At 39.5% G+C, this 11965-nt stretch overlaps 1 protein-coding gene across 1 annotated transcript; it reads right to left on the bottom strand.

Moving 5' to 3' along the window:
• Positions 1-447: 447 nt before the first annotated feature.
• On the bottom strand, positions 448-10201 carry LOC124255405 (tetraspanin-18-like). The gene is made up of 7 exons (XM_046689322.1): positions 10123-10201; positions 8652-8867; positions 7701-7775; positions 7196-7300; positions 5689-5883; positions 5484-5576; positions 448-3986 (listed from the first exon to the last, which is right to left on the bottom strand). Exons 1-7 carry the CDS (start codon positions 10186-10188, stop codon positions 3918-3920), a joined length of 819 nt encoding a protein of 272 aa, XP_046545278.1. The 5' UTR covers positions 10189-10201; the 3' UTR covers positions 448-3917.
• Between the last annotated feature and the right edge of the window lie 1764 nt (positions 10202-11965).

The following is an 11965-nucleotide window of genomic DNA, read 5'->3' as shown; positions in this document are numbered from 1 at the left end:
AGTACCTTCATAGAAGTCATATTTCTCTTCTACTCACCTCTACTACACTGTGAATGCATACACCTCCATAATAAACGTAGACCTCCATCACAGAGCTTTGATAGTACAAACAAATACATAACAACAAAACTGTTCCATAGACTTTGCAATGTAATAGTTTAATGGTTAAAGTGTTCGCCTTTCACGCTATATATGAATTTGATGTAGAACCAATACAAAGTTTACTCTGAAACATATTCTTAGTGTTTACCGTCATGATGTTGTCAGTCTTGGCCTTAAGGTGGTGTACATTCCAACGGTATGCACATGCTGGGAAACAGCTGCGCATAAAAAAGTAGTCGTTGGGAATCCTTATTTCGTCGGTTGCCTTACGAACCTATTGCCATCCATTGCGTAACGCAATGTAGTGGAGATCAATATGCAACAAATAATATAGACATTAATTCCATGAAAGCTTTATTCTAATATACAGTTATTAAAGCAAGCAAACACACAATGTATAAAATCCTTACCAAAATGGAATTGAGTCTGAAGAACAATACAGGCCGTTATACCGTCTAACATTTGTAACAGACATCAAAAACCCTACAGCAAAATACTTCAAGATGATGTAGCCAGTATCATACGATAAAGCTAAGAGTATTTTAAGATTATATGCCAATATTTCGCACGTCTCCATGAAGTATATTATAACTTTGCAAGGACACACACAGAACACATCAGACAGCACATGAAATCTAAATACATCTATCTATGATCTTTTAGTTGGTTAACTAACAGTATTGGTTTGTGTTGCCATTACCTACGGTAACCAAAATGTAACCTGGCATAATGGAACGATACTGAATCTCATGTCAAAAACATACATATAAAAATGTTAGAAGTATAAATGGTTAAAAAGTCGGCAAATACTGTAAAGTTAATGCAATAAAGAGCACCTCTTGACGGATTGATGATATACCAGACTGGCATATGTAGGTACCAGATGGTATTGGCATAGCTGGGTACCAGGCAGGATTGACATAGCTGGATACCAGAGAGGACTGGTGGTCTGTGGAATACCAAGATGGAATCCGTAATCCACGAAAACTCATCACCCGATGGCATATCCCTCTTGACAAAAAAAATAACCTCTGTGGTTTTTTATTTAGGGTTGTTGTTTTTCAGTACAATACAATATGGCAGAATGATATGGAGCCCATACTGGAAAAAACTGAAATAGAATATTAGCATTCGTAGTGTGACAAGTTTAGTTTCATAAATAATTCGATATAACACAGAAAATACTATTTAAAGTGTATGAAAGTTTAGTTTCATATAATTATCCGATATCATACAGAAAATATGTTTTTTAAGTTTAGGAATAGTTTAGTTTCATATAATTATCAAATATAATGCAGAAAATATCATTTAAAGTATACAGTAAATAGTCCTGTGTACACGTATGCAAAATATCAATGTTAAAGTAGAAAAACCAACGGATTTGATTTACTTGAGTGAATTGTTGGTCGTGCAAATAGTGTGGTTATGATTATTAGCTGTTATTTCCAACCCGTCCTTTATCCACAACATATCCTACCATTTGATTTCAGTATTGAAAATAAGGCACCGATAGCAATCAGAGATGCTTAAATACATGATTTGAATATTCGTGCTCAGAGGTTGTGCGTTATATTACACGTGTAATGTACATACAGTTTCAACATTTGTTGACGTCACTACGTATTATTATCCATTCACAAAGCTACAAAACAAGGTTGTCAGACAACACATACTTCATGTTTTATGCTATCGGTAGGGCTGAACAAGTTTACCAGCGAACACCTGGTGTCATTAGTGATCCATTCATAGCATTTTCATTTTGTTATTTTTACTTACGATCGAAAATTTCATGGGAAAATTCGCTTGCGTTGACATTTTATATATACCCCTAGAGGACAGATTATAAAAAAATTAGACTTTGATTTTGCGGTGGTCGAAATATGAATGAGTGAGTGATATCAGTTTTACGCCGCTGTTAGAAATACTCCAGCAATATCACGGCGGGAACACCAGAAATGGGCTACACACATTGTACCCATGTGGGGAATCGAACCCCGGTCTTCGGCGTGACGAGCGAACGCTTTAACCACTAGGTTATAGCTACCTCGCCGCTCCGAAATATGAGTGTCCTACACTATGGTAAGCGCTTTAGTCCTCACAGTGAACATTTTCCCACCACAGTGCACGTACTGGCAGAACCTGACAGACATGGTAGCAGTTCCCCTTACTCATTGTGTAGGGGACATTGTGGGTGAATATTGTTTGAAGCCGTAACAGCAAGTCTGCAGCTATTATTTTGGTGTCAGACAATTATCAGTCTATAGTCGATATCATATCCGTAAGACGTATCTCTCTGAAGCGGGTGAAGTTGGAAAAGGTTGGATGAAAAACCACGCATGCATTCATGACCTGTGTATAAAATCCCAAAGGAGTATATTGCTTCCGAGTTTTCCGAGTTTTATAATGACATGGATTAGACAATACATCATTAAGATTTTTTTGTTTGATGTAAGACCAGGAAAGGTTATATTTATGCTGAAAACAATATTAACTGATGAAAATGAAACACATTTGTCCTCACCAATGAAACAAGAGTGACCCATGTTTGCTTATTTAGACATGTTTCAGGTACATTGCTTGAGGAAATTAATATATCATCAATCTCAATGCATTGTCATGTATTCATATTCTACACTAGCCTATTTCCTATATCCTCCCTATGCACATGCACTCTAAAGGTCGAACGTTGCAGGTCAGCTCCGTGACCAGTTGTGCATCAAATCAGCTCGGAACCAGTAAAACAGATTCCTTGACTGGTGTTTTAGGACTTCTTATGAGAAAACCTGAGCGCCATACATATCAAATAATCAAAAGTTCATTTAACTATTGTTTCCAGAAACAGACGGTTACAGTACAAATATGCTGAAAACTGACCAATAAAAGAGACAATTATCCAGTACAAGTAGATGTCCAACAGATTTTGCTGCATGTTCAAAAAATCATCAAACCTTTAAATATTACAATTTACGGTATACCTATTGCTGATGAAAGGCTTTCCGAACTATTCTGATATCCTGAGAAAGATTATTATCTAAGGCCACCTTTTGAAATATAATGCTAATCCAAACAGCAAGTATGACAAAAATAATTCTCGAAAATATTAAATTTACATTGTTTCGATACCAACATACCAAAATAACAGGCACGAACTTCACAACGAACAAAGAGCGTTATGGTACGGCTGTATCAATAGTGAGGGACAATACATTCTGTACTGGATATATAAAAGGATTAATGATATAGTACGATACAGTCTTATAGTCGAATACTGGGTCGCAAAGGCCAAAAATACAAACCTATTTAAGAATTTGAGCAATATTTTAAAACTGGATAGATAACTGCCGGTGTAACAACATCCGTGACAGTAGACTAGATGACACACAATAAACTAGTCACTATAATGAACATTACGATATTAATTATAGGAACTTGAACATGCACATGCATACACTTAAATGCCACACTTGTGCTTTCAGTTCTTCAAAACAATGCCTTTGACATAAACAAGAAGAAAATCATTAAACACGATCTGACATTATTCATACACGTACGCATTTAAGTAGTAGTGGAAGTTAATATTATAGGCAAACCGGATTCAGTTGATTTACAAATTTAGTAAAATGAAGACCATGACTGCCTAGTTATAAGGCTTGAATTTCAGTGTCTGGTATTTCGAAGTGAATTAATTCACTAAAATTATCTCCAGATCCACATGTCATCCCATTCACATTTGAAGCATCTGCTTAAACCTCAGCTGTATTATGTGATCTTGACATGCGACTAGGACGATGACCAGCTTGACCTCGTAGACCAGTTTACACCGGAACTGCTCGTGGATCTCCGATGTATCGGATGAGGCATATGGCGAAGATGATACCAACGAGCTGGAATGTAACAAAATGACGCATATGTAGAACAGCCTTCTCTTCACCCTTTTCATACCTCAATCCTAAAGCATTGTAATATAAGTGAACACCATTTCCACTGTCTCGAAAATGTTCTTTGTCCAGTTTATGCATCGTTCGCTATGCCATACGTTAATGTCATATACTCATGCCAATAATGGTTGTCATCCCCCTCCCACCCCAACCCCACACACCCCTCTACCCTACACACCCTCTCCAATAAAAAAGATTGAAGGGGGTGACAACCATTATTGGCATGAGTATACTTCCACAAACGGATCTGTTTTTATGAATGTCTCCGAAAGATTCCCCAGATACCAGGAGTAGGCACAACCAGTAGGGCAAACTATACAATTGTCTAGTACGTGACATACCCTGCCAGTAGGTGTGAAAATATGATGTGTCCTTGACCTCTACCTATTCTGTATACAACGTAAGAGAAGTTCATGACGATCAGAAATGAACACAATCAGTCAGTTTGAAGGACTATCTTATGTCAGTTTCAAAATATATAAATATATATACTAAATGTGACGGGGAAGGGTTTTATTTATATGTGACAGTGACAGGACAGGAAAGTTCTGTGTCACAGTGACAGGACAGGGGAAAGTTCTGTGTCACAGTGACAGGACGGGGAAAGTTCTGTGTCACAGTGACAGGACGGGGAAAGTTCTGTGTCACAGTGACAGGACAGGGAAAGTTCTGTGTCACAGTGACAGGACAGGGAAAGTTCTGTGTCACAGTGACAGGACAGGGAAAGTTCTGTGTCACAGTGACAGGACAGGGAAAGTTCTGTGTCACAGTGACAGGACGGGGAAAGTTCTGTGTCACAGTGACAGGACATGGGAAGCTCTACGTGACAGGAGAGGGAAAGTTCTGTGTCACAGTGGCAGGACAGGGAAAGTTCTGTGTCACAGTGACAGGACAGGGAAAGTTCTGTGTCACAGTGACAGGACAGGGAAAGTTCTGTGTCACAGTGACAGGTCAGGGAAAGTTCTGTGTCACAGTGACAGGACAGGGAAAGTTCTGTGTCACAGTGACAGGACAGGGAAAGCTCTGTGTCACAGTGACAGGACAGGGAAGTTCTGTCACAGTGACAGGACAGGGAAAGTTCTGTGTCACAGTGACAGGACAGGGAAAGTTCTGTGTCACAGTGACAGGTCAGGGAAAGTTCTGTGTCACAGTGACAGGACAGGGAAAGTTCTGTGTCACAGTGACAGGACGGGGAAATTTCTGTGTCACAGTGACAGGGCATGGAAAGCTCTACGTGACAGGAGAGGGAAAGTTCTATGTCACAGTGACAGGTCAGGGAAAGTTCTGTGTCACAGTGACAGGACAGGGAAAGCTCTACGTGACAGGAGAGGGAAAGTTCTATGTCACAGTGACAGGAGAGGGAAAGCTCTATGTGACAGTGACAGGGCAGAGAAAGTTCTAGGGAACAATGATGGGAGTAGGAATATGATAAGTGAAATTTACCTCGATTGCTATCAGTCCAAACACAACTCCGATGATGCCATAGAAGAATACCCGAAATATGCCGCTAATTGGACCACCTTGATCATTACAAGCCTGCAAAAGAAAACGAAAATATGTCCACGATACAAACCAGCAGTAGATATTGATATCGTTATAATGTCATAATGCCACTGAACAGCACCAGTCAGTAAAGGTGAATACGCACCCTGCCTATGTACGAATTCATCCGTGTTGGTCGAGTGGGACACGTGCGTTCAACCAGGTTGCTTTCGATTATTCTTGCACTAGGGTCCTGAAGTTTGCAGCAAGACAAGGGGACTTCGTAGCCTTTATTTTTCCTTTCCCACTCGGTGGCATGTTCTTTGAAATCAGTCCAATGATCACCACCACAACATTGATTCTGCAACATAAAGTACGTTGTTATATGAATACCATTCATCGCAAAGCAACAACTGTTAATGTCATTGGTGCTTCTACCAGGTCCCTATATACATGTTGCCCCACCAATGTTGCTATTGAAATGATAAGATACTCTGCTCTAACAGATCTGATTCTAAATTAGTGCAATCGTGTATCTCAGCTACCCTGGATGCTATTGGAAACGGCGACTTGTACCACTAAAGCTATCTGGCAGATACGAGTGCAGTGATATGTTTCTCAAACACTCTAGAATGGCATCGTTGTCGCATCGAATCGACATATATTTGTCACTTCTCATGAGTGAGTGGGTGAGTTTAGTTTTACGCCGCTTTTAGCAATATTCCAACAATATTCCAACAATATCCGGAGGGGGACAGCAGAAATGGGCTCACTTCTCATTAAAACAATGGAGCGTAAATACAAAATCTACAGAACGGTTATTAGCGACAGCATCCGGTTCACTAGTGATAGTTAGTGAGACCCTTCTACATAACTGATATCCGTCATATCTGTGGATTATCAAAGTGAAGATGACGATGAAAACTAGATAGGATCCCAAAACATTGTAAAACGACACAAACGTAAGTCAGTTACCCATACTAGACGAAGTTATCAATTAATTAAAATCAGGAATGTGGTTAGTCATAGTTAGAACTTTATCATGACTATGGAGGAACCAATCACGGATCTGGAATTCGATCTAAGCCACTTGTTTGCTATCAGTTATATCACATGGTTTTCTCAGCCACAGGTGTGTGGGAAATAGTATCTCTGATCGCTACAGGTTTGTTTGTCTGTTCAACTCGGCAGTATTCAAGCCATCTGACCGTGGTCTCTAAAACATCGAGTCTGGAGCCTGGAGCCTGGAGCCAGTAGTCTGGTGACTTGCAGCATGAGTATCGATCTACGCAATTTAGATCAACGAATTGTGAGTGAGTGAGTTTCAGTTTTACGCCGCTTTTAGCAATATTCCCGCAATATCACGACGGGGAACACCAGAAATGGGCATCACACATTGTACCCATGTGGCAAATCGAACCTGGGTCTTCCGCGTGACGAGCGAACGTTTCAACCACTAGGCTATCCCACCATCCCATCGAATTGTCCCAGACTGACCATTCAATCTCGTTAGTCGCCTCTCAGGACACGCATTCTTTCCTCGATATTCATGGGGGTCGCTAAATGTGGTACTCTAAATATGTATTTGATTTGATTATTATTTAGCTGATAGATATAAATTACGACAACCAGAAAGTGTAATGGTTCAAAAGTTGAATATCTTTATGCCTTACCGTTTGCAGCATATCGTCCAAGATGTCGTCATTGTCGCTGTCACTGCCGTACTGTCGGACACTGATACGGGTTGCTTCTTTACCAGTTTCCAAAATAGCGTCCAGCTATAAGAAACAGATATGAAGGGACTGTCCATTTGACCATTTGAGAAAATGATAACATGTAAAAAAAATACTGCAAATACATTATTATGCCTGAGGTGGTACAAAATAACATGAACGCTGGAAATGTTCAGAAATGTTGTGAAGGCGTCACCCCCAACTAAAATATCAAATGTATAATCACATGTGACAATTTTCACAGAAATGTCTTCATATATTTTGTTTCATTTTATTTTGTAAAGTCATCAATGGCGTTTGTGTTTCATCCAATTGGTAAATGTTTAACACGTACAGAAATTGCGGATTTCCTTCCACATTAAACTGAAAAGCCGTAAAATACATACAAAATGCAGTTCTGAAGAGGAATACCATGCTTACTCTATCACCCACTCATTCAACTTACCGATCCTTTGAACATGAATATCCTGATGGCAACGACCAACTCAGCAATGATGACAATGCCGATGAGAACCGCATACTGGAACATAGTAACGGTGGTAGTGTAAATATACTCTTAAAAAAGTAGGGTAGTTCAGTTTTAATTTACAGCTGAAACACTTGGGAGATATAGCGGAGTCAATCAATGTTGGTATGTTAGTAATATATGTTTAGCCTCACCACTTCCGTATGACCATAGTTGTTTGTACAGTAATCGCTCTTTAAAGATGATTGGTGTATGACGTGAAATTTGCAAGTGTACGATTTTCATTTTCAAACCAATAAAAAAAACTGGAGAGAAAAAAACACTAACTTCTGTGTGATGCAAGATGATTGTCAAAATGAATGGTCTACAGTGATTTGTCGACCTTCTTCAAAACCGTCAAAATCAAGAATGACACCCCATGCACGTGCATAAGGTTACTGCGTTGTGCACGTGCATCCCATGCGTTGTGCTTAGGGGTGGTGATAAAGAGAAATGGTTCATAAGATGTCTGTTTTTGAAAGGTTTGTTAACGCTTATACTTCCCATCCAATTTGAAGTTCCCCTACTATTTTGAAGAGTATAGAAGAGACAAAACCATTTTATGATCATACGAAATCCGATTCCATTGCACGATTGTGATTATAGAATCATCATATGAATCAATTAACGATGACACCAGTGTTTTGAGGTGGTTGCGTATCCTCCACACTGGTAACAACCGTCTCAAACACAAGGATAAGTAAGTTCTTTAAGTGGCATTTAGAAGCTGGCATTATAGATAGACAACTTCTTTATTGCACTAGATGCGACGTCTCGTCTCGTGAATTTCACAATCATACTTATTTGTAGCCTTAATATATTGTAATATACTCGCCGATTGTGTAATACATTTTTAACTCCCTCACTCATTAATGTCTCAGTTTCACTTACCGTTCCCAGCATGCATTTGATTTCTTTAATAGCCCCACAGCAGCCGAAGAAGCAGATGACCACGAGGAGGAGACCTGCGACGATGAACACAATCGATGCCAGTTTGATCAGTTGTACAGACCCTGCTGACGAATCGTTCTGGTCCAGGCTTGCTGCCAAGGCATCAGCTGTGAACATCACGTACCCGCCGACAGCCGCAAGCACCACCCCCGCCAACTGCAAGGAACATTACACTTTATCCACAGTGACAATCAGCAGGTGTACAGACTTATGGTTGATGTCCTTAAGTGGCATTTTAGACGATGTAATCCTCACGGATCCTCAAGATCTTCAGGATCAATCTGGCATCTTCAACGAATACTCACACATGAGGGGACATGGTTATAGAACTAAGAACCCGTGAATATACGGGTTAGAAGTGGTCTCCAGCAACCCATGCTTGTCATAAGAAGCGATTAACGGGATCGGGTGGTCAGGCTCGCTGACTTGGCTGACACATGTCATCGTATCTAAATTGTGTAGATCGATGCTCATGCTGTGGATCACTGGATTGTCTGGTCCAGACTGCCGCCATATAGCGGGAATATTGCGGCGTAAAACTTAACTCACTCACTCACTCGTTATAGAACTAAGATTATAAACATAAATCAATCTATGCAAGTGGTGACACAGTCATGACAAGGGATGCCTATTGGCACGACGTATGTAACAACCATGTGGATCTAGTAGTGTGTTCTTATGTAATGACCAAATCCTCGGCCCTGTCGTACTAACAGTACTCTTGACGTGATATTAGAAATGTGAGCATAGTATTCATGATTTACCACAACAAAACCATAACCGCTGTCTTTTGCTTCTTTCCTTTTAAGCAGTAACAAACAGTTAATGAGGTGGATGTAAGCTTCTAAGCTTATGGAAGGCACACTAGAGTCTGGAGACGCGACACCAATTGGCAAGATGGACCAACAATCGTGCCAGACCAACAAACGTAAAAGCAGAACGTTTACTCGAATGAATTACATATGCTTGACGCGAAAGATCGGCTTACTGGTACCAAGCAGCTGGAAGACTTGAGCAACAAGATGGTGCCTGTCTCGCCCGTGCAAGAGGGAAAAGAGGTCAATGCTACACAAGGACGCTCATAAAATACTAGTTTTACACTTCGCATTCTTGACCTCTGGTCAGGCAGAAAATATGTCCTCCGCACACGTGGGATTCACCTTCCAAGACCTGCAATCACCCTGTGCTTGCATCTATTCTGTGATCAAAATTTGGTTCAATCAATTAACACACATCTTAGGGTTCTTCAGGAGTAATGTTATCTTCAGAAGAAGAATGTTACTCGTCGAAGGATGTAATTGAATATCATTGTCCCAAGCTGAACATGTAGAAACAGTACATCCATAACTGTTTCCCATAAGAAAATAATGCATTACTGTTGTCACTCGTATCTATACTGCTTCATACTTACGAAGAAGAGGATGTTGAAGATGAAGAGCGTATACTTCATGCAGTTGGCACCGCATCCTGCCACCATCTTGAGTTATCTGCAAATGAAAAGGAAGTGCTTATATGAAAGTCCCACTGAAGCCATTTAAACTCGTCCAATGAAAACAAACATATCGACATCCTGTTGAACAGATAGGACGGCAGAATATTTTGATCGATTGAAACGTCCGTAAAAGGTTGATACGTTCTTATAAGCATTATGGAAAATATCATTTCTTGATACCCTTTCTAATCGTAGAAATTATATAACAACCACATGACATATATTTAATCATCTTTGTTGTCCAAATGACGTCATAACTATTCCACAATTGAATTAGTTAAAAAAACAACGAGTACAGCATATTTTGTGAATGCTGCATCAGGAACTAAACGATTTTATTGTACATTGTCAAATTTCGTGATCCACAAATGGCAAAGTACTAGTATCAAGCTTATCTTAAATTATAAACAGAGACGAAATCATATCAAAAGGTCTAACTTGCAGTATGAATGCTTCTTACACCGACATAGATGGGTTGTTGTAACTTCAAGCATGCGATCTAGCATATTTTTGTAATTTTGAATATTTTATTTAAATTTTGATTTATCATTATCTTCATCCAGGTCGCGACGAGTATTAAGAAATGCATCTTACATAGTTAACCAATTGTGATGAAACCTATTAATTAAAGTTGAGAAAACAGTTAACTCCAATCGTAAACATGGCGCAACATCGGCTTCGCATTGACAACCTTAACAGGGCCTCTACTAAAATTAAATCCGATTATGTTTGATGATAATGAGCATACAGAATCACCTCGCTATACAGCGAAATACCAGGGCGTTATAAGGGACGTTCTGAAAAGATGCGTTAGGGCGAAGTAGTTCTCGATTAACCATGGTCACGGCTGCTGAAAGGGGTTTCAGGTTGAACATCCTGCAACGTTTCTTATTACGAGAACACGATGTTGTAGGACTGTAGTGCAACTCTCTGAGAGTCACATAAATTAACATAATATAATATCCTATGTAAGCATATTTACTTATTTTATATTTATTTAAAAACAACAACGTTAATGCACACTGCGAACACTGTCTTCGTTTAAACCTGGAAACTAATTTGGAAACTAAGATATCCTGATAAAGACATATAAGCACATCCAATGCATACCGATGATAAAGTGTCAAGTGAAAGAAAGTACACATTACAATATTCAGTTTTTAATCCATCATTAATTTACTGCTTGCTTGGGCGGTGGGGTAGCCTAGTGGTTAAAGCGTTCGCTCGTCACGCCGAAAACCCCAGTTCGATTCCATATATGGTTACAATGTGTGACGCTTATTTCTGGTGTCCTCTGTCGTGATATTGCTTGAATATTGCCAAACGCGGCGTAAAACAAAACTCACTGTCTACTATTTGCTGAGTAAATTGGGAAATCCCGAGTTTCTTGAGACGTCATGTGGACGTCACCCGTTGGGACATACTCACTGACATCATGCATGTAATGCCGCTTATGATAACGGTATCGTAAACCACACAAAAATGCCAGAAACATATATCTGGATGGTGAAAAATACAAAAATGAAAGAATCACATGAATTCATTAAACATTGTTGTTAACTTTCATTTGTCTGTCATGCCAAATTGTTGCTGTCTGACCGTATGGAGATTTTGTGGTCTCAATTCAATAATTTTTGACAAAATTATCTAACAATCTGAGAAGAATCTGAAAGGCATATAGTATCTTCTGTACGAAGTGGGATTATTAGAGGATAGTGCATATTTTCTGTATTCTTCGTGTGTGGAAGTGTGACATTCTGTG

This window comes from Haliotis rubra, unplaced genomic scaffold (assembly GCF_003918875.1).
Source record: "Haliotis rubra isolate DU_JTF1 unplaced genomic scaffold, ASM391887v1 Scf1154, whole genome shotgun sequence".
Lineage (NCBI taxonomy): Eukaryota > Metazoa > Mollusca > Gastropoda > Lepetellida > Haliotidae > Haliotis > Haliotis rubra.
Note: the sequence above shows the minus strand (reverse complement) of the source record. Positions and strands in the feature narration are given on the sequence as shown.

Bases quoted from the DNA above. Each gene is read 5' to 3' on its own strand.
- LOC124255405 (XM_046689322.1), bottom strand. From the start codon at position 10,188: ATGGTGGCAGGATGCGGTGCCAACTGCATGAAGTATACGCTCTTCATC. The intron at 8,868-10,122 runs GTAAGTATGAAG...TGTTCCTTGCAG, and splicing joins TCTTCAACATCCTCTTCTTC to TTGGCGGGGGTGGTGCTTGC. The intron at 5,577-5,688 runs GTGCGTATTCAC...TTTCTTTTGCAG, and splicing joins TGAATTCGTACATAGGCAGG to GCTTGTAATGATCAAGGTGG.